Source organism: Cucurbita pepo, chromosome 12 (assembly GCF_057944985.1).
Source record: "Cucurbita pepo subsp. pepo isolate OVF chromosome 12, ASM5794498v1, whole genome shotgun sequence".
Classification (NCBI taxonomy): Eukaryota; Viridiplantae; Streptophyta; class Magnoliopsida; order Cucurbitales; family Cucurbitaceae; genus Cucurbita; species Cucurbita pepo.
Window position 1 is genome coordinate 10,501,325 of NC_141809.1, and position 24,089 is coordinate 10,525,413.

Genomic DNA, 24,089 nt, shown 5'->3' on the forward strand with positions numbered 1-24,089 from the left:
AATATGTTAAGCCTGCGATGAGAGCCTACAAGTAGGTGGGTTACTTAGTATAATTTTTATACTCATCCCTGTTTTCTTTCCCTTTTCAGGTGGTTGCAGGCTGCTGGTTGAGGTGGGGAAGCGTTCAAGAGCTGTGCAGTCCACATAAGGGGTTGTTCCGGAGTGTCAGACTATTTTCAGTCGTTTTGTAATCTTTTGTATTCCCTTTTATATTTGTACCTTTATAATATTTGAAACACACTACCCCTCTTTCTTTTGTTTTAAGTTTATTGGATTTTTATCTTTTATTCTACCTTTCTTTTAAATTTCTTCGTTTCGTCTTTGTAGTCACGGTCCGAGTTTTGAAGCCTCGATAATCAGGTCGTGACACCTACAGACGGGTAACGTATGCTCAAGCCTTTGGCCCTATTTTGAGAAAAGGTTTTAGAAAACGGGATAACAAGATGAGTCATCATCTATGTAGGTAGTTGAAGACGGTATGAGGTCCTCCCAACTTTCTCGATGACTTTGATTGGTCCTTCATATTTCTGCATTAGTCTTTGATCCCTATTCCTATGAAATCTAAACTTTTCTGGTCTAAGCTTGTTCAAGACTTGGTCACTGGCCTGAAATTTCAATGGTCTGCGTTTTTGGTCAGCCCACTTCTTCATTTGTAGTGAAACTTTCTTAAGTACGCATGTGCCACTTCAGAGGTTTGCTTCCACTCCTTGGTGAAGTTATATGCTTGCGGGCTTCTCCTAACATATGGGTGGTCAATGACGTGGGGCATGAGTGGTTGTCTGCCACATATTATCTCGAAGGGGGTCTTCTCTATCAACGAGCTTTGTTGACAGTTGAAGCTAAACTGAACAACGTTAAACATCTGTACCCAATTTTTATGTCATGCATCAATAAAGTGATGTAAGAACTCCTCAAGCATGCTATTAAGTATTTAGGGTTTAGGGTTTGGAAATGTTAGCTCGAGAAGATGTTTAGGCTCAACCCAGTAGCCTAAATAGCTCAGCCCAAAGGTCCCGGTAAATCTCGCATCGCAATCACTGATAATGCTTATGGGAATGTCCCACAACTTAAGAACATGTTGAAAGAATAATTGGGCAGACGGAGCATAAAACTTTTGCGTTGGATTGAATGTGGCATACTTGGAAAACCTATCCACAATTACTAGAATGGACTCAATCTCTCCTAAAACTTGTTATGCTTAATATCTTAAGTTTCATCGGTATCTGTCTTAATTCTTTCCTTTATGATTTAGTTCCTTTATGATTCAGAATATCATTTCCTATTTGATCCCTTTGAATTCTATATTCGAAATCAACTCGTATCAATCAATCGAATTTGTTGAATAAGTAGTATCTTTGACAACACAAAAAAACCATTGTTCAACTTTTTGACAGCATGAAAAAACCAAAAAAAACTCTGCCCCTGGGAAGGTGTATGATACAGTCCAAGACATGTTTTCCATGGCTGAGAGGGCACTGGTAAAGGTTCCAACAGTCCCATGATTTTGGTCCGTTTGACTTTATCTTGTTAGTAAATAAGATATGTCTTCGTGAATTATGTCACATCGTCGCAAAGGTTCGCCCTGTTGTATCCCCTTTTTAGAAGGGCGTAGGTTCTTTGATAGACCCATTAATACACTAAGTTTCATAATGTATTTTATAAGTTTTTGTTTGGTTCGGGTCTAATTAGAGGTTTCTATCCTATGAACCCGAACCAAATCGAATAAATTCGGGTCCAAGAAAAATAACCCAACCCAACCCCTGTAATTTAGGTTGGGTTGATCCGGGTTGTCGGGTTGGATGTACACCTGTACTAATGGAAAAGATTTTAAAAAAAAAATTAAAGAAATTGTTGAAACACTCCTATTGTTGAGATACATCAAAAGCTATCTATTCTGAGTTTCAAACCAATCAAAGGCGGTCTATTTTTTGTTTGCATCTTTCTTGTAAATTCAATAATTTTTTGAAAGTTTAAAAATCAAACCAATGTGTCGAGAACATCAGCAATGTATCCCAATCATCGACAAATACTTGTTTATGCTTGTTTAACTTAACGTATATTTTCACTACTGGAAGACAAAAGTGATAAGGCAACTTTAATCTTCAACCCAACCATACAAGTTTTTTTAAGTAAGAACCCTTGAATTTGAATGAGAGTAACTAACACCTCCTTATACAAAATTCGGATCAACCAATAGATAAGGCTCGAATTAAATTACCTCTTACGATCGAAAATCTAGAAGCAAGATTTGGAAGCTTTGTTCTAAATTGGGTCACTCAACAATCGAACTTGATCAAAACTTGATTGAATGGCTCGGGTGCAATTCTACCACAAAAATTGCCTGAAACTTAGAAATGACAAATATGATGTTCGGATTTCTAAGGAAAACGTCTCCATTTGAGATCTGAATTACATTCATCCACGAATCTGATTTTTACCTAACATATTGTGGGTATTTATAGTCTCCCGACAAAAGATTTTGTGGCCGAGATTTATTTACGATCCCCTTTAATCTCCACAAAAGACGAAGTCAAATTGACTATTTGACCCTTACATATTTTATGAAATTAAAAATAATATTTTCCAACAATGTTGATATGCGTGGGTGGATAATGTGACAGGTTTGAAATCAATTTGCTCTCCTAAGTTCGGATTTTTATTGTTGACATTTTTTTTTTTTTGAATCTTTTGAATCTTCCTGGTAATAGGTCCATTTGTAATACCGTCATTCTTATAAAAAATAAAAGTGTTATTGACCTACACACCTTACCTACACTCTCCAACTTGAGGAGGTGTTGAGATATATAATATATTAGTTATTGAATATATCTTACATATTCCTAATTAGTTAATATTTTTTCCAATTTGAGAGAATATTATAATATATCAGTTATGGAATATATCTAAAATTAGTTAATATTCTTTCCAATTTGAGGGGATATTATAATATATTAGTTATGAAATATATATTAGATATTCTGTAATCAATTAATATTTTTTCCAATATTTGACTGGTAGTATATTTTATTTTATTCTCAATATTTAATTAGTTTATATTTTCCTTGTAGATATTAGTTGATAGCTTCTCTCGTATTTAAAGGTTATTTAAAAAGGTTAGGAATATGAGATCCAAATAAAGGTTATGAATATGAGATTCCAATTGTATTTCTCATTCTTACCGCTTAAATTTTTATATTTTTAAAAAATAAAATATTAGGGATTTTTCTCATAAACTAATATTTTTTATTGTTTGTTATTTTATTAAAACTATAAAGTTAAAGAATATTATTTTTTTTAAAAAAAAAAAAAATTTAGGTCTACTGGTCTCTACTGTAAGAAAAAATAAACAAGGAAATGAAATCTAACAAATGGTGGTTTCAGCACCGTACGCCCCAAGCTTAGTAGAAATACACGGTGGGGAAGCTCTCTCTCCTCATATACCACGGAAACTTGTCGTACGCCTCACCCCTTTCTAGAAAAACGCCACGTAGCGGTTTCATGAATCCACGTCAGAAAGAAAAAAGGCATACCACCAACTACGAACCCACACGTGACCGGCAACTTCCGGTTACAATAGTCGCCACGTGTACGCGGGCCCCACCAAAGACAGCTGGACGGGACGCTTTTAAGCACTCAGCCTCAGCTTAGAACTTGTGGACGAGATTGGAGGACCAAATAACAAATTTCAAAATTTAAAAAAAAAAAAAAAAAAAAAAAAAAAAAAGAAAAAAAGAAAAAGAAAAAGAAAAGAAAGGAAAGGAAAAAGCGCATCGGTGGGCTTTTATCATCCACAGCCACTAGTTTTGTGCCACTTGTCAAAATCCAATGCAACGACCTTTCTCTATTGCCTTCTTCCACTTGTTTGTAGCCTCAAAAAATAAAAAACTAAAAACTCGCTGGTTTTTATTTTTTAAACGGCGCAAAATCCAGAAGAAATTGTAGTGGCTGAGATTGCTCCGACGCCCAAAACTGTAACTTCCGGTGCGTTAGGTCTCTCATACAGAAGAAAAAGGAAACAGACAACAAAAACAATACTCTCTGCTACTACTTCCACCCTCTCTGTTTATTCATTCCTCTTCTTCAGATTCTTCTTACTTTTTTCCCTCAATTCACCTTCTTAATCTCTACAAACCATGGGTTTTCTGCTGAGTTTCTAGTGATTTCACTCTCATGCATGATCGGACTATCCACTGTTCCCTTCCGAATTACCTCCAACCATGGCTTTCTTCCAAGGTACTCTTCTTTTTCTCTCTCCCTCTCTCTCTCTCTCTCTCTCTCTCTCTAGGGCTTCTTCTTAATCCTTACTCTCAGTTTGGTTGCCGAGAAAATTTTTAGAAACGGATGGAGTTCTTAATCTCTAGGCTTTTGTTTTTGCAGATTGAATTGCTTGCTGCTGCTTAAGTTAGTTGATTTTTCCTTTCTCTGTTTTATTTTTAATCATTCGATTTCTAATGTTTTCTCGGCAGCTAAATGGATAGTTAACTTGACTTTACCAGATCGGTATTGTAACGATGCATATCTGTGAGTTGGAGAAAGTAGTTTGTTGATTACTGATTAGAATTTTCTCTCTTTTCCACATTCTAAGGTTTTGGCGTCTTCCAGTTCGTTTTGGTGAGGATTCTGAATAAGGAATTTTCATTTTAAGTTCTTTTTCGGCGAAGTATCTCTATCTTGTTACGGTGGCTTCTGAAAATATTTTCTATGAAGTTTTATTTTGATGTTTCCTACTATATTAAAATTTTACATACTATAAGTCTACTGATGCAGTTAAATACGAAACTCTTAATTTTGTTTACTTGAAAAAGAGACGGATCGCTTCCGATTGCTGTCGCTTTTTTTCTATTTTTCAGTAGCGTCAAGGAGCCCGGTGACAAAAGAAACAACGGCTTCACCATTTACAATTTTTTGTATCCCTAACAATGATGAAAGGAGGTTTTCTTTTTACCCCTTGCTCGTTAGAGAGGATTTGAAGCAGCGGTTGCTGCTCAGGTCCTTCGATGGAACCCAACTCCTCAGGAGAAGACTTGGTTTTTAAGGTAATAATCCATTCCCCCTTCTCACAGAAAAGGAAAAGATAATTAAGGAGAAGAAGTTAAGTAAAGGGAAGGAAATGAAAAATGAAAACTGTTTATAATTGAGGTCTACATATGATAGACCAGGAAGCCATATACTATTACAAAGCAACGAGAGCGCTGGACGGAGGAGGAGCACAATCGATTTTTAGAGGCGCTGAAGCTCTATGGGCGAGCATGGCAGAGAATTGAAGGTTATATTTTGCTCAACTGTCAGCATTCCTTTTTGACTTTTGTTGATTTCTTAGTTTGTAACCTTGGTTGGATGAATTATATACTTCCTGATATTTGATGCAAAATTTAATTGCATACAGGTCATTAATCAGAATTTGCTTCAATTAAACATTTTATGATCTGTGATACTAATTTATGGTTATTGTTGAGCTAATTTGATCTGGATCCTTTAATGAATGCTATCAAGTTTATATTGTCCCTCAAAAAGGCTCCTGATTCTCCATTGTATGCCTTTATATGCAGAGCATATTGGAACCAAAACTGCAGTCCAGATACGAAGTCATGCACAGAAGTTCTTTTCAAAGGTCAATGTGTACCCTTCTCTACTTATTCTTATTTTTTGGTTTTTCTTCTTCTTGGCTTGTTTTCCTTGATTTCAATGCTTTCATTTTTATGAAATATTGTGTATTATGGCGAACTTGTTTCCTTTTGTGTTTTTTTTTTTTTTTTTTTTTGATCCAGTTGTTTGGTTCATAATCTTGCTTGCTCATCAGTAGAACATCTGCGTTTCTTTTCATAATCTTGCTTGCACATCAGTAGAATGTCTGAGCATTTCTTACAGGTATTTCCATTTTTTTAGGATAGCAGGTATTTCCATTGGCATTATGGCCTAGTTGCCTTATCCTGTATGCTTGTTATTATATATATTGATTATATATGTTGCCATATCTGTAGTATGGGTACTAGACTAAAATTAGTTTGACAAGATTGATGCAAAATCTCATCTATGGAAAATATCATCATGGCTTTCTTTTGGAATATGTGGAAACAAAGAAATAAAAAAGTATTCACGGAAAAGACATACTTATACAAATCTCTTTGAAAATGTTATTTACCCAGCTATATCTTGGTGTAAACTGTTTAATATTTTTGCTTCCTATAGTTATGTCATCCTCATTGTAAATTGAAAAAGTCTTTTGTAAACATTATGGATATTACATCCTTTTTGTAAATTTCAAATATAAATGAAATTGTCTCTAATAATAATAATTTAAAAAAAAAAAAAAAAAAAAAAAAAAACATTGATGACACTGATCAAAATGATTTATGTTTCTCTGAGGCTTTGACATATGACCGTTGAGTTAAAAAAACAAAAAAAAGGATGAACAAGAAGACCTTTTCTCCAAAACATGCAAACCTAAAGTTGTCGCATGACTTCTCTTTCTCAAGATGATGGCTTCGTTTGACTAAATCCTCTGGCTTGGGATGCTAGAGTTCTGATGTTTTTTTTCGATTGTTGGGTATTATCAAACGCTTACTGAAAGTTTCAAGTTAACGGTAAATAATGCACAATTCAAATAGTTTAAAGAATGCAAGGACAACTTTTAGTTGCAAAAGGATGTGCTGACGACAGCATGAGATTAATAATTTCACAAACCGACAATACTTAGGTTCTCAATTTACAATGAGGCCGTGAGGAAAGGATACTGATGTTATCTCTTACATGTTTAAACTATTTATGTCTGGAGTTTACTTTCGAACAAAATGAGTTTAACTTGTTATCTAGGAAAAAAAATGTTGGGGGTAAGTAATGTTGTACATCAACAATGTGTAAATTGCAACTCACAAAAGTGAAGAGTTGTTTAAAGATCCAAAAGTATCAACTCTAGATTGCGTTAGGTTTTAGTATCTCATCTTGAAGATATGTGCTTATCTTGGAGGGAGCATCTTGATTTGGCCAAGATTAAAGCTTCTCTTGGATGTTCTTTGTCTTCTTTGTCTGCTAATTATTCTTTTAGCAATATTTCTCTTGATTGGATGCATTTGTGCCTTGTTAATTTTTATTTAGCTTTCTCCAATTTGGATTTGTATCCATGAACTTTTTTTTTTCTTTTCATTAAAAATATAGTTTCTTCTTGAAAAAAAATATCCAATGGTACTTGGGTACTTCTTATCAGGATTGTATGAGTGAGTTAAACATATTAAAGTTGATTATCATTTTGTTTGTTCGCATGGGTCCACAAGTTGGTTGTTCTTTATTGTAATTTTACCTTCTTTGGTTTAAGGACTCAAGTTTTATGCACACCAATGTATATATGACTCAAGTGAACGGAATATGATCGAGTGTTTTTTTTTTAAATCTTTGTTAGCGTATAAATGTGCCAAATTTGTTTTCTATTTGATATAGTTTTGTCTCCTTTTGAACCTGTAGTACACATGGTAAATTCAATAGCCATTTTCAGCGCCACCACATTAGTGATGAAATTGAATATATCTTCCTAACTCATTTATGGCCTTGATCTTGTGGTAACGTTGGGGCTTCCCAACTGTGTCTTGTTTATTCAAATTTATTTCTGTGATCGTAAAGATTTGTTTTATAGTTTTATTCTTTTGAAAAACAAAGCAAGAAAAGATTTCTTTAAAAAGTTTGGGGCTTGCTATACGCAACTATATTTTTATTAGCAGTTTAAGTAAAGGTTTTTTGTGCATGAAACTTGAGTTCAGCCAATCAAATTTGTAGTCAAATGATTTCCTTTTTATTTTTTAATTATAATCTTTGCATATTCCTATCCAATATATATACGCATAATCTTTACATGTCCCAGGACTCAGTGTCCTTGCTCCGACTTATTTTTGTGAAACTTTCCTGATGTACTTGGTAAAGTCTGCTTCCTCATCGCTTTATTCTTATTGTCTTAAATTTTGTCACTTTACCATCTCTAATTCATACATGGGGAGATAATTGGCAAGTGATTCACATTCTTACAAAATTGGATAAGGGCATCCTCATGACTGTTGAATTGGTAAAGGTATCTACAGATAGTGGCCAACCATCCTTGCTTGATGATCTTTATCAGCTTCTTCTTGCTACCGGAGGAGTGGTAAAGATTAGGATGATTGCTAGGTCTGCTAAACTGGAATAGCAGATGGGCCTTAGGCCGATTGGACTAGACCGAAAGCCCGGAACATCCTTGATATCGTGAAGTGACCCTTGCGCTTGGAATACTTGACTGAGACCTTAGCTGCCAATGCTTCCCCTGCTTTTTCAGACTGGTGAAGAGAATTTCTTAGACCGGGGGTTTTGAGATAGAGGTCCTTTAAGGTGAACTTATTCCTTACCGGTTAGAAACACTTTTTCATACAGTCTTTCCAACTGGCTATTCTCGGGCTTGAAAGCTTGAACATGACGAATAGGGCGCGGACGAAGTGGCTTAGTGAGAAGAAGGGACGGTACGCTGAAATGGTCAGAGACATCTTTATTTGAGGAGGAGGCTTTGTCGTCCGGCTCCCCATAAATGATGTTAGGATGTACTTATGCTCATATCGACCCAATATTAGATAGATAAACCATCTTGGGGCTATTTTCTATAATAGAAACCTTCATTCAGTGAGAAGGAGAACAATGCTGGTAAGCCTATCCCACATAAAATGGCCAGAGAGTTAACACAGTTGAATGATTCACCTAGGCTGACCTTGCCCTAAGTGTACTGGAGAGTTAACACTGTTTTCCCCCTCCCAACAATGCCTTTTTAGGTAAATCCAATTGCATAGAAAGTGGTCAAGAGTCAGTTGAGTCTGTGATGGCTTGCTTTCAACAGTTCATGTGCTATTGATGGGTCTCCAATCCTTAACTTACTGAAACTCACTGTATATGCTTGCCCCTTATTATTTTAAGTTACCTTTATCTTTTTTAATTTTATTTTCCTTCCTCCTTTAGATGGGAGTATCTAGGCTAGCTTATGCACCTTATCTAACTCACGGGGACATGTGCCTAATCCTACAAGATTCGGATGACACATTCATGTTGATACTCATGAATGCCCTTCTCCTATATTGCCTTGATTTAACTAGTCTACCCGACTAATGGGTTTGCTAATGATTCATCCTCTTTTGTTGAATTTAGGCAGTTTTCTTGGTCTAGGGGTGGCAGGCCAACTAGTATGTTCAATTTATGCCAAGGGTGGAGGAGTGTTGGTCACCATGTCCCCTATTGCATTTTTAAGGTAAATCAACTCTACCACCCACTCACATAGAAAATGACAAGGATTCACTCCCTCCCTAGTGACTCCTTCTAGATTCCCCTAGAGAGAGTATTATCCAAAATAGCATTTAAGGTGAAGTACTGATTAAAAAAATACCTGCAAGTGAAGCACCTAGTTCCTCCAGGGACCATTTCATTATGTTTGGCATGCTGAGTTTGCCAAATGTTATGAAGAATACTGGAGAAAGTAGCCGTTTCTTAGTTCTTAACTCAGGACGATGTCTTCTAAACTTAAGATGGTTCTCTCTGGTACTCAGGCCAACAATTACTAGGGAAAAAATGCTTTAGAGCGTGCCATCTAATACAGTCGAGTCAAAATAAAGTTAAATGACTAATTACCTATTCAGATATTTTTTCCAAACACGATCCTTTCTTCGTTGTCTAATCTGAAAAAAAAAAGTCCACCTTACAGTTTTCTGGTTACATTTGGAAATGTGCTTCCACAGGATTTTGTTTGTTACAGTTAGTGCCTGCTTGATATTGTTCCCCTCCCTTGCTCAATATTGTGTATGAGACAATATCTATATACGTGCCACAGTGCTTTGATCACATTCATGAATTTTCAACCCAGTTTAGATATTGGTAGTTAGGCTTCAATTGGGATAAACTAGCTGTTAGGTTAGTTGTGATTTGGCTGGCATAAACTAGCCGGTGACTTAGTTAGGATTTGATTGGCATAAACTAGCTGATGTGGGGTTAGTAGGGATATAGTTGGCGTAAACTAGTATAAGTACTAGTGTTCTATCTGCTGACATGTCAGATTTCATTTATAAAGTTTCTCTCGTTTGGTTCACACCAAAATTGGTATCAAAGAAACCTTGTGAAAGGTTTGATGGCTAGAAAAAGAGCATAGCACTTTGGAAGTTAAGTAGTCTTGACAGTAGGGTGTCTAAAATAGAATTTCTCCATAATTTGAAAACTATTTTCTCGCCAAGAACACCAACTCGTCATCTCTTTGGAGAAATTCATAAAAATATGACCAAAGTTTAACTTATGATTGGTACAATGGCCATACAGTGGAATGAACTTCTGAAACCCTTTAATTTGTACAGTCCCCGAGAGCAAACAGAAGGCAACAACATTAACCATTGAAACCAAAAACAGAGAGGCCACTCGCAGAAAATTCTAAGAGTTTTTTTTCCACATGATAGGCCCCAATAATGCATAAATGGAAGGGGGTCTTAATCATCTTCATTTTTTTTTTTTTTGTTTTTCTTTTGTTCATTTGCGTTACTGACTGAAGTGAGAACAGTTTTAGAGAAGGGTTACTATTTGTGTAGTCTGAAAGACATTGCTGAAAAAAACCTCAAGTTAGTAGCTGTTGATAGCGTTGGAATCCTAGTTTATTTTACTACTATGGAGCTGATTTGCTTGCAAATGATTAGTTGAATGTGACAGTTGTTGATATTGGACGTGCAAGCAAGCATGCCAGGTAATACACTTCATTTGCCCTGTCACAACCAAGGATATAAGTTTCTTAAAAAGATTAGCTTGCACCTAGGAAGAACATAATTGATCTAGTTGAGCTACTAGTCTTAATTGGCAACCTGATTTTTGAGAGGGTCGTATCTTCAGTCCACCTTATTCCTTCCCAGAGGTAGATTTCCTTATTAACTGAACATGGCTCACCCTTCAACCACAGCTAAGAATGGCACTCTGAAGAAACATCAACCACCGCATGTAGATGAAGGAAGGCATACTCTTGTTAATGTCCGACCATACACTACCCCATGTATAGAAAACAAAAATTCGAAGGCTTATTAAGTGAAATGTTGACGGTTGAAATTGTATTCAAGCTTTGTTATCCTAGTGAAAAATTGGTGGGAGTTGGGGATTTGTGTGAACTATCAAGTGCTCAACAACATCAACTACCCCTGATAGGTTCCAATACCAGTGGTTGAGGAGTTTTTGGATAAGCTTTATGGGTCTAAAATCTACTCTAAGATAGATCTTAAGTTGGGTTATCATTGGATTTGAGTGATTAAAGAAGGTATACCTAAGATAGTCTTCCAAATGACGAAAGAAGCTATGAATTTCTTGTGATGTTTTTTGTTAAATCACTATTGAACCGAAAAGCCTAAGTTGATGGATTAGCACTCCCGCCTCACTTGTGAGCTTGAAAATTTGTATAAGGCCCAATGGAAATAAATATTAATTAAAAAATAAATGGGGAGGAAATGACATTATAGGTGTTCGCTGATACATTGTTATCACCACTGAACCCAAATGCTTAGGCCGATGGGTTACGTAAATTTAATTATATCAACCTTAATAGATCTCGTGAATGCACTCACAACTATCCTTTTTAGTCCCTTCTTACACAAGTACTTCCTAGTAATCTTTTCTGATATTCTAATTTACAACCTAGATTTATGTCCATATATCACCGACTATAGTTTTTAATCCACAAGGAGAACAATCCTTATGAGAACTTGAAGAATGTCTCGATTGGCAAGAGAGCTCATAGAGGATCTTGGTGAGTAGGTGTTAGCACAATGAATGGAGGTAGACCTAGAAAAGGTACGGTCGATGCTGCAATTTCAATGACCACTAATGTGAAAGAGCTTTTGGGATTCTGAAATCTCACGGGATACTATTGACAGTTTGTTTCAAATTATAATACTATTGTCGCTTCTTGCACCCAATTCCTCTAGAAAGACTCCCAGTGGGGTGGTAACTTGCCTATGTTGGCTCTTCTGCACTTCAGCTTGCCTTTCATGATTGAGATTGATGCAATCCAATACCGGATTAGAGATAGTTTTATCATAGGTGTAGCACATAATCACAATTTCATTCAAAATTTGTTACACTAAGCTCAATTGATGTGTGTTTACAAAAAGGAGCTGATGGTGATGGTCCTTTTAATTCAACAATGGAGAACATACTTACCAGGCCGAAAGTTTATTCCAAGGACTGATCAACAGGCATTGAAGTACCTCCTAGAGTTTAGAGTTCTACAACTAGTCAATAATGCTAGGTTTCTGAACTGTTGGTTGGCTTCAAGACTCAATATGATTTGAGTTTGAAAACAATGCCACTTATGCTCGACCACGCCTTGCCCAGTCATTCACTTGGCAAGTTTCTCACCATTCTTGATATCAAAGTGTCTAATGGTGAGGTCTTAAATGACCCAAAACTTATTCAGATAACTAACAACCTCAAGAAGATTTGGCCAACATATCTAAATACACACTAAAAAGGGGACCTTAATCCATAAAGATTGCCTAGTCTTGTTGAAGACATCGACCTTACTTCTTGCAGTACTACACATGTACCATGATTCTATATTGGGAGGGAGTAACATCGTACTTACACGAGGCTCACGAGAGTGTTATACTAGATTGATATGCAGACAAATATTAACATGTATGTGAAACATTGTACAATTTGGAAGCCTAACAACACCTTGTATTGAGGTATTAATATAATTGAATTTACAGTAACCTATCCATTTAAAGTTTTGTATTCCAGCTCCTTTAAGTTGTTTCCTTCTCATTTAATATTGATTTCCACTTGCTGAGGTTTTTACAAATTTCCAAGCCCACAAGTGAAGAGTGTTAAAATTTTGTTATAGTTAAATTTAGTGTAATCCGTTTGCTTAAGTTTTTGAGTTCAGTATTGATTTAACATGTTGGTTTAAAATATTTTGATAATTATTTTATTTTATTGTATTATTTCCTGATTCTATCCCTTCATATTTGAATTTTTCACCTATATAAGAAGAGTATGTATCTGATGATTGAATTATTGGAATAAAAGTATTTTATTCCATTAAACCTTAGTCCTTGGCATGTGTGCACCCGGTCTTCTTCAACCACTTCCAATGTTGGCTAAAATCTAGGAAGATATTTTGATGGATTTCATGGATGGCCTTTCAAAATCTATGGAAATGATGCCATCTTCACAGTGGCTTATAGGTTGAAAAGTATGCACACTTCAGACCAGTGTGGCAACATTATTTAGTGAAATGATAGTAGCAACATTTGTTTGAGATGTGGTTCAGCTCCTTGGGTCTTTTGCATTCCATGGATTCCAACCATTGCTTACCACCCGCAATTTGATGGGCAAAGAAATTGTGAGCATGTGCTTGGAGACATACTTGAGGTTAGGGGTGCATATTGATTTTAGTCTAAACTGAGAGTCTAACCGAGTTTCTCAGTTATTTTAAACTTTGAACCAAACTGAAGTCCATCTACTTGAAAAACCGTTTGGTTTGGGTTTATTAGGCAATTCATAGTGATTTGGATCTTTTGGTTTAAGCCTCGATGGTTACATTTTTTTTTTTTTTTGGACTTGCAATTTTGGCTCAATTGTCGTCAATGGTCCAGAATAATGCTTACCACAAATTCACATCGCAACTCCTCAGTGGAACATGAATACTAGGAAAATTGAGAAGAAAAAGATGAATATAGCTAGTAATGGTACGAGTATCTTAATCACCGAGTAAGCTTAAGTTAAAGAGAAGAAGAAAATATCAATGATGATAGAACCACCACCACATTTGACTATAGTTATTAGGAGTTATTTAGGAATAGTGAGTTTAAAAACGCATGGAGAGGGTCCAAGGTAGGGAGGGATGGGAGAGGAAAGAAGAGGTTTTGAGTCGAGGGAGTGTGAAGATCTGGTCATTGATGCCTTGGAGGGAGTGGCTCATGCTTGGGTCTTTCCCAGAGGATTGATGATGGAGACGAAGCTAGAGACGATGACAAAGACATAGCTAATGCCAGAAATAGAGGCCCAACAAAGATGAGACTGACAGACTCAAGCCAGAGATGGGGAGTGATGACGGTATGAGAGATGAGGGATGGAGTGAGAAGAGATCTGATGTGATGTCAATAAGGGAATGAGATGTAATGGCCTGGAGCATTACGAAACTTGAATTGTCAGCTTTGGCACCGCAAATATTATGATGAAGAATACTTGAAGAATGGAAGTTCTATCTAAGTCACCTGTACATATTTACTTCAAACAAGATTGCTATCTGTATAGTTCATAGTCCACTTCTATATGATAGAACAAAACATGCTGCAATTGACAAGCATTTCATAAAATATAGGACCAAGCATAATAGACTGACAGCCATTTGATAAAGGAGAAGATTAATGCCTGTGTTATGTGTATCATTTATTTTCTGGCAACGAAGCCAACAAGGATGTGCTTTCAAAGGGGCAGTTTGACAAATTGATATATAAGTTCGCTCAAGCTTGAGTGGGTGTTGGATTTCTTTTTCTGTAAATACTAGTGGTTCACAGTTTTGGCAATAATTATGTTATCTTCCATCTTTTTCTTATTTGTAGATGGCATTTCTCGACATTTGACAACATGTTTTATTTGGATAGCTAAAATGAGGTGAACTGTTTTGAAAGTGTATTGAGGTTTTGATAGCCTCATTTTTTGTTTTGTAAATACTTTCTAATAATATAATTTATCTGCCAACTTCAAGGCAAAAGTTCGCACTCTTTACAGTAGAAGACAATTTCGACGGTTAAATTTACAAGGTCCCTTATCCTTGAAAGGACTGTGCATGTAAACTACCATTTTCATGTTCCTTCTGGAGCCTGAACTTCTATATGAACATATCAAATCAGGCCACTATCTGTTTCTTAGATTCTTGCGTCCTAGATCATGTACAAAGTTCCTAGTTCAATATAATTTTTCAGCAATTGTTCAACTCCCCACTACAAGAATGGATATCTTTAAAAATGTTCTCTGAGTGGATATTGTGCGAAGATATGTTTTATTTTCTGAGATTCTGATTTTTTCTTTAATTTAATTTTCCCAGTTGGAAAAGGAAGCACTCATTAAGGGAATTCCTGTAGGACAAACTCTTGATATAGATATTCCACCACCTCGGCCGAAGAGGAAACCAAGTAATCCTTACCCAAGGAAAACTCCTATATCAAAGTTGGGTGCAAATGATGGGAAGCTCTTGACTTTGGTGTCTTCTTCACAGAGCAAACAAATCTTAGATTTGGAGAAAGAGCCACTGAATGAGGTGTGGTGCACTCTTCTATCTTCTTCCAATGCGTTAATATGTATTGATATTTCACTTTTGCTACTCATACTATTAGGCCACTAGTGGAGAAGAACAAGCAACTAGCGAAATGGATACTCATGACGATAATTGCTCAGAAGTATTTACCCTTTCACGAGAAGCTAACTTCTTTTCTTGGAAAAACAAAAATTCTGTACCTGCGCAAGTTAAACTGAACCTGAACGACTTATGTGCTTTCAGGGAGTTTGTGCCTTCATTTAAAGAGGTAATTGTGCAATGTGAAACAAATGAATCTTATATGTTCTTTTAACTTATATTGAATCGTAATGTCATACTACCTTAGCTTGATGCAAAACAGCCACTCCATGATAAAGGCAGGGGCAAGGTTTCAGAATTTGAGATTGCAAGTGCTTCACAAGAAAAAATTGTGTCTGTTGAAAAGAAAGAAGCTTTAAGCTGCGTACTGTCTGGAGATGAAATGCAAGTTGCTCATAACTATCCAAGGCATGTGCCTGTGCATGTGGTCGATGGAAGCTTGGGAGCAAATGTTCAAGAGTCTGTAACAGACACTCCGCTGCAGGAATCCTCTTTTAATCCAGCAATGGAGGTTCCAGGAGAGCATAACATACATCGGAATCCATCTGATTCTGTTTCCTTCGAACGTCAAAATAATGCACCTAGGTGCATTTATCAATCATATCCAACTGTTCATCCCACTCCATTTACCTTACTTCCCCCTAACCAAGAAAATTATAAGTCACTTCTCCATATGTCCTCCTCATTTTCAAATCTCGTTGTGTCTACCCTTCAACAAAACCCTGCAGCCCATGCAATAGCAAGTTTGACAGCAACATGTTGGCCCTATGTGAATCCTGAAGCTTCTGTAGATTCTCCCATGTGTGATAAGGAAAGTTTTAGAACCAAGCAAATGAACTCCACCCCAAGTATGGAAGCCATTGCTACAGCAACTGTAGCAGCTGCAACTGCATGGTGGGCGGCCCATGGACTGCTACCTTTATGTGCCCCTGTTCATTCTGCCTTTACCAGTTCTGCTATATCTGCTCCTGTGGCACAACCATCAGATACCTGTCCAAATCCCGAGTCCAAGGACAAAGCAGAAAGTTCCATGCAAATTGATGCGGAACAATCAGAAGCTTTAACTGCTCAACATTCAGGTTCCAAGTCACCTACTCATTCATCATCTGATTCTGAGGGTAGTGGAGGTGCAAATGCAAATGCAAATGCTACGGTGAAACCTGCCCATGACGAGAAGAAACCTGCTGAGGATGAGTTTCATGATTCAAACAAGGGAAAGAGGGGAAAACAAGTAGATCGCTCCTCATGTGGTTCCAATACACCATCTGGAAGTGATCAAGAGATAGATGCGACAGAAAATAATGATAAAGAAGAAAAGGAGGAAAAAGAGCTTGAGATGACTTGTCCAGCTTCCGAGTCCAGTAATCGTCGCAGTAGATGCATCAGTAACATAAATGAATCTTGGAAGGAGGTTTCTGATGAGGTAAAAAGGGTATGTTAGTTTATTCAATGTATTTTGTTGCAGTTTTCTTCTTATAATGCTTACATTTTCTCGTAATTTATATCATACAGGGGCGGTTGGCTTTTCAAGCTCTCTTCACCCGTGACATATTGCCTCAAAGCTTTTCACCTTCATATGATGTAGAAAACGAGAATGAGAAGAATGAGAATGTTGAGAAAGATAGTAACATTATAGATAAAGATAGTTGTGCATCCGTTATGGACCTTAACAGCAAGATTTGTGGACCTTCTAGAGATCAAGTTATGGAGAGATACACATCAGCAACAGGTGACAACAATGGAGAGGGAAAAATTCTCACAATTGGACAAGGAAATGGAACCCCCAAGGGTTGTCGAACAGGATTCAAACCTTATAAAAGATGTTCAGTGGAGGCAAAGGAAAAGAGAATGACAACATCCAGCAACCACAGTGAGGAGGGAGATCAAAAAAGACTACGCCTGGAGCAGAAAGCCACAAATTGACAGTTGATTAGCATGCAAACGAGCAAAGGAAACCTTTGTCTGCTGCATGTATATCTAACCTTCCTCGTCAATCTATCTTTCCCACTTTAATTCTTCGCGTGTGTACTATAAAATGCCTACATTATGTGATTGGTACATTCGAACTTATACATCTGAACTGAAGATTACCTAAATTAGCCTTTTTGTAAGAATTGTTCAGTACCCCAGTAGCCATTATCCTGTTACCTATTCCAAGACTTTAGTTTCTTAATGAAGATGGTCTAAGTTTAGCATTCTAATGCATGTTCCAGTATCTAGGAACCTAAAGTGTCAGATTTATTAATCGTGTAGAAACTACTGAAGTAATGAAGACATTCCCTTGGCTGCTGATGATAATAATACCTTGCTATCATTCATTCCTCATGATGTGGCTTTCAGTTTATGTTTATGATCTTATTTTGATTACTGATTTACTGGCTGGATGTTTTCCAGTTGCAAGAACAGAACTCTATAGAAGGCTCTGTGATTTGATTTGAAGTTGATAATTTGAACAGACTCCCATCTCTGATCCGTATCAGGAAGTGTTGTTGGGAACATGACTGACTGTAAGTTGTTACTGTAATCCTCTCATGCATGACCTATTCTTGGACTGTTTAGTTATTAGGGAGAAAATAGATGTTGTAGAAGATGAACCCGAATCCCGATTTCAGGTCGTTATGGCTGTTTAGCTGAGAAAATATGCATTTGATGATCTCCATATTTTGATATTCTTGGTTTAAAGTCTTTGTTCTGCTCTTAATATCGTGGTGTTTGAACCAGATCTGGAGTATTTTACAATACCCAGTTTACTTTTTAGGAGTTGGAAGAGGAATGAAATTAATGGGAGTAGAAGTGTGTTATTCTCTTGGTGGTGTTTACTAAAAATGGTTTGATACTATTTATTACTAAATCATCCCTTTCATATTTGTAGAAAAGCATATGCATGAACAGATATGGTAGTTGAAATGAGATAAAAATATGGTCCATTAAATGATATTATTTAGCTTAAACTCAACCAAGTTGGGCCTCTCATTTGTCAAGTCTGAGTTTTGTGCTCGCCTCAAGCCTCGGCTACTAAGTGTTGGCAATCAACAAGTAAAGCAACATGCTTGGAGTTGTTTTGATCCAAAACTAGTAATATTTGGTATCTTCTCATATCATTATCTGAACTTAAAGATTGTTTATCGAATTCTTCACTCTTTGGATTGATCGTAGTAGAGTTTTTCCTTGTCAACTGGTTGACGAAGATTTGTCTGATATGGCCTTTTTTCCTCAGAGCGTGCGTTGGTGGAGAGTTAGTTATTTTTGTTTGGATTTTTGAATTTTTGAATTTTATCTCACAAACTACTTGTTGTCACAACCCATGAGAGCAAGTGTTCATGACATTTATAGCATTTGTTAAACCCTTGGTTTGCTTTTCAAGATAGGGAAAGATGGGTTGTTACACTACTTAATATTTTTATATTCACCCCTTTCTACTTTAATTTTCGAATGTTCTTTGGCTACAAGTCAAAGTGGTAGGAGCGTTTGAAAGCTGCGTGATCATATAGAGAGTTGTCTGGGGTGTTAGTAGCGTTGATTTTACTTTTATCTCGTCTTTTTAGTCAATATTCAAACCATTGAAATTCGGGTTGTAGCTATATTCACGCACAGAGGCTTTTATTAATTTAGGCCACAATCTCTCCCGTGTGGTTCTTCAATAACTCGTATCATTGAAGTCCAAAGCCGGAATTACTGCACCATAATCCAAAGCAAACTGCAATAAATTACATAAACTACAAAAGTCCAAAGTAACTGAAGAAATCCCATTAGACACCAAAAGCCCGAACATAAAACATTAACAATTAAGAGTTTTGAACTTCACCTGATCCGATCCAATCCAGCAGAGAGATCGTTGATGAATTCATCCGCATGGATGTCGACGCCGATGAAGCATATGTACTGCCCACAATTTGGCAGCTGAATCAAGGAAGATTCAGGACCACCTGGAAGATCAAACCCATTTTTGTTGTCCATAGTTTGATTCAAATGTGACCTTGATTATCTCCGATATGTTCGCTCAAACATTTTAAATGATCAGTTTAGACTTAACGATGAATTGGACGAAATCAGTATAATTTTCTCTTGGCATGATTTGAATACTTAGGTTTAATTTAAATTTTAGTTTATCATCTTTTCGAGTTTAATGAACTTATAACATGAAATATTTCTTAAATTTAAAATAAAAATATGTATTATGGGTAGGGATTTAATTTATGAACCACGGTGGGATCCACTTATCACCACCCAAATTTAGTAAAAAATATTAAGTTAAAATGTTAACTTGTTCTCAATCATGGGTCCATAGCTCAGTGGTAGAGCATTTGACTGCAGATCAAGAGGTCACCGGTTCGAACCCGGTTGGGCCCTTTTAATTTCGTGTTTTTTCTTTGATTTTCCAAACTATTACATGTGTATTAATAAAGCTCATTTACGTGAGTTAAGTTTATTGCTTACAAATTACTTGTAATTGTCATAATTCATCTCGAGGTCACCGGTTCGAACCCGGTTGGGCCCTTTTAATTTCGTGTTTTTTGAGTTAAGTTTATTGCTTACAAATTACTTGTAATTGTCATAATTCATCTCATAAAAACAAGTTAAACCATCTCATAAAAACAAGTTAAACCTCCATTAAATTCATTATTTGTACAAATGAAAGATAGTCCATTTTTAAATTTTTAAAAAGTTTGAGACTGTTTTTAGTTTTAGTTTTTAATTGAGTTAACTTAAATAAACTTCTATCTTAGAAGTTAGAAATTGTGACACATTTGTAAGGATATAAGAACCAATAAGGTGCATCTTCCTTGGACTTTTGGAAGAACTTTTGTTGGTTTGTCAACTTCGCTCTTAAAAGTGAGGGGTAAGTAGTGTCACAAAGGATATAAGAAATGTCGGGGTCATCAAGTGTTGAATCTAAATTTTGAATCCTTATCTAAATCTTGGACATGAGTCATTACAAATGGTATTAGAGTGGTACTTCTTCCACTAAGATGTGGTTCGAGAATGAAGTAAAACGGAAGCTAGTGAGCATGTGACACTCGAATAAAAGAGAGATGCATAAATGAACCGAAACCACATTCGAATAAAAACGATCATGAGACTAGGATGACTAAGAAATACTTAAAATAATTGAAAGTCATTACCTATACTAACAAGCTTTTTTTGTGGATCAATCATAAGAAGTTCCATGCTTTCCTTGGAGCAATTCTATGTTTGATGATTCTTCAAAATTTTCCTAGGATGCATGTGAGTAAGGATAAAAACATGTTGAAATGACTCGTATTGAATTTTTAGGATAGCTTTCACTCTTCGAAGTAAAAAGTAAGTAACGGGAACATGTCGTAGGAGATGTAAAGGAATATTGAGGCTATTTGGTGTCGAAATTCAAATTATAATCCTAAGCATGAATCATTACAAAAGCGGGATAACTTGTATATTTAAGGAGTGAGCACTCAAATATATGTCCAAAATTCATTCGTGAGGGGAATCCTAATGGATTGAAAATCATATCAACAAGTCTTCTAGTTTGCGAATAAGGCATATCTTCTCTAAGCAAAATTTTTAAAACAATATCTTTATTTCCATGTCTTTCCGCTACCTTATAGCCTACTTTGATTTCACATTTCTGTGAAATATATACATAAATAATTTCTAGATTATAACTCGAACCTCCTTTTTTCTGGATCTATCTCACATCAATAACTCGACCCCTGCTGCCTATAGGTAGTTTTAGACCAGTTTCTTTTGAAGTGGATACCTAAATGCCAAGTATGGCACGTAATAATCTATCTTTGGGGGCTTACAATGATTCTTTCACCATATAAGGCGTTAATTTACCTACTAAAATATCGCCCATCTCCACCCACAATCATAGCATCACAATTCCAATTTTATCTAAATTTCGATGTAAGTGGGCTTCTAGATGTGAGATTTCGTCAGTGATTCTCCAGTGTCTTGTCATTTATTTAGAATTTTTTTTACTAAAATGAACAAAATGTTGTAAACCCTATATTTTTGCCACTTTTTATTTATTTATTTAAACCCTATATTTTGATTTTATTTATTTATTTATTATTATTATTATTATTTTTGGATAAGACCCTATATTTTGGTACGTGGCGTAGATGATGGGCTTTTTCCGAGCATAAATGAGGTGTAGATGAGTTGGACTCAAATCGACATTTAAGGCTCAAATCGCGGGTGCCAGGTGGACTCCTCCTATGCCTGACTTGGACTCCCATATAGGATGACTCAACACGCCGACGCGGAAATTATATAATAATTATTATTAGACTTTTTTTTTTTTTATTTCGTATCATTCTTTTTAAACTCTATAAATTATTAGACCCCTCTCCAAATTTAATAATAATAATAATAATAATAAAAACTTATAATTATTAGACCGATGAATTCATTCAAATGTAAATACTTTTAAATTATTATTTTCGTAATATCTTATCTACATTAAACTAGATTTATAAAATATCTACAACTACATCCTTAAATTATGATAAAAACATATAATTTAATTTGCTACATCTCAAAATATTATTTACATTTCATCCTCCCAAACTATATTATATCTAGAGCGCGTCACTTTTCTATGGGCTCGTGGATAGAAAGTCCATATTTAAGTAAGGGTCTCGGTCAAGCGTGTTCATGGATTTAGTTGAGACAATTTTAGACTCAACGCAGCTGTTTGGTTCATAAATTTTTTCAACCCTAAACCTTTATTAAATAGTAAATCCGGTTAGGAATCAACGACTCTCCACAATGGTATGATATTGTCCACTTTGAGCATAAGCTCTCATGGCTTTGCTTCGGGCTTCCCTAGAAGGCCTCGTACCAATGGAGATGTATTTCTTTACTTATAAACTCATGATCATTCCTTAAATCAGTCGATGTGTGACTTTCATCATCAACAAATTAAAAAAATTATATTGTAAAAATTAAAATTATTTGAAAGAGTGGTTTAAAGAATAAATAAAAATAAAAAAAATGAGTGGGCATTTTGTGTATAGAAAAAGAAGATATTATTAAATAAAGGTGGTAGACATGCAGGCAAGTAGTGAAGACAAAATCCGATGGCCATCCAAATGGCATCTAAAGGTACGTATTTAATTTATGAGTCAAATAAATGGTGGCACAAAGAACATATGCTTATGCTATCAAATCCATATATTATATTCAAACTAACCAAAAATATGTAATTTATTATACTAATATCGCCTATACTATATACTAAAGAAAATCTGTTCTTGCTTTCAATTATATCACATTTTATTTTATTTTATTTTATTTTATTTTATTTTATTTTATTTTATTTTATTACACCACATTTTCTTCAAATCTTTACCAAATGAAGGTTAGGACCAAAATGGAAAGATAAACTATACTTTTTTATGGTTTAATGCCATAACTCTATTTCTCAACTTCTCTCCATTTAGGACTTTAACGTCTTTTTTAAATCTCTCTATTATAACGATCTCTCGTTTAATGCTGAATTTCTTTCGAATCTTAAATTTACAGTAGAATTTTTTTCCAAACGCTAAATCTAATCAATCTAGTTTGTTGAATAGTGCTCCTTGACGTCAAGCAAATCCATATGTGAAGGAAGAATCACCATTGAAAAAAGGTCGCCCCAATAAGTCTAAATTTTAAATTACCATTTTTTCGAATTATTCCCATTTTGTTATAATTATCTCCATTTGGGTTAGGAAAAAAATAATAAATATCAAGTGATTTACATATTCTAGAAAATTTTGTCACAATCGGTTGTCTAAAGGGGTAAAAATCAAACAAAAAGTGGCTAAAAGTTAATGGTAAAAAGGGGAAAAACGCAAAAATTAAAAATAAAAATAAAAATAAAAATAAAAATAAAAATAAAAATAAAAAAAAAAAAAAAAAAGGAAAGGAAGTTGGAAAATTGGTAGCTTCAAATCCGTACCTCAAGTTTGGGATCCAAACCTGACTCCAAACCACAACATCAGGAAGGAGAGTGTCCAAATTCCCACACGCAACCCTTGTAATAGCCTGTCCCATCTTCACATTTCCTACGTCACAGTCTCACGGAGAGAAAGTAGGTTGTGACCCCCCACATGCAAGATAAGATAAGTGGTGACCCTTAAGTGGTGTCCATTAGTCCACGTGAGGGCCAAGATTGAGAAGTGTCATGATGTGATCAAGGAGGGCGGTACATCATCCAACACACCAAGAGTGTGGATTCAAGCTAAATCGAGGCATGCACAAGGTTTGAGGGAATGTGGCAACACAAGTGTCTAAAACAAACTCGAGAGGGTTGGGTAGGGCCTCGAGCCATAACCTCAGAAGTCGGAGTTTTGATATGAATTTTTGCATGCAGCTTGGGAATAAGTCTATCTGTATGAAAGATGAAACCTCACCAAATTTGGTGTCAATCAGATACTCAACGGACTATGTATGGGTCGTATGTCCACTCCCCAAAATGATGTCTACTTGAGAAGGATTGAAAATGCCTCAACCACCCATGGGCTCTATGGTCTAAGCGAGCTACCTTGTGACATGTATGTGTGTCACAATGTGGGCGAGCGTTGGGGGACGAGTGTCTCAGGCGTTTTCCTTTTAAAAAGGTCTTTTAAGGATGTATAGGATGACAAGGGTGTGCTGGTATTGCGCCCTAGCCCATGTGTCGGAGGTTAGATTATGCATTTTCTATTTGAACCATATGTCATAAATGGGGTCTAGCATTGAT

At 35.8% G+C, this 24,089-nt stretch overlaps 1 protein-coding gene and 1 non-coding gene across 3 annotated transcripts; both read left to right on the top strand.

Moving 5' to 3' along the window:
* Positions 1 to 4,982: 4,982 nt before the first annotated feature.
* Positions 4,983 to 17,704, top strand: LHY (Homeodomain-like superfamily protein). Of its 2 annotated transcripts, none has more exons than XM_023693686.2 (7): positions 4,983 to 5,036; positions 5,155 to 5,266; positions 5,550 to 5,611; positions 15,071 to 15,283; positions 15,360 to 15,548; positions 15,627 to 16,811; positions 16,892 to 17,704. In XM_023693686.2, the coding sequence occupies exons 1-7, from the start codon at positions 4,998 to 5,000 to the stop codon at positions 17,300 to 17,302; spliced, it is 2,211 nt and encodes a 736-aa protein (XP_023549454.2). In that variant the 5' UTR covers positions 4,983 to 4,997; the 3' UTR covers positions 17,303 to 17,704. The 2 variants fall into 2 exon arrangements, with proteins under 2 accessions (XP_023549454.2, XP_023549456.2); XM_023693688.2 differs by having other exon boundaries at positions 15,642 to 16,811.
* Positions 17,705 to 19,657: 1,953 nt separating this feature from the next.
* Positions 19,658 to 19,729, top strand: TRNAC-GCA (transfer RNA cysteine (anticodon GCA)). The gene has a single exon. It is a non-coding gene; the product is annotated as a tRNA-Cys (tRNA).
* Positions 19,730 to 24,089: the final 4,360 nt, after the last annotated feature.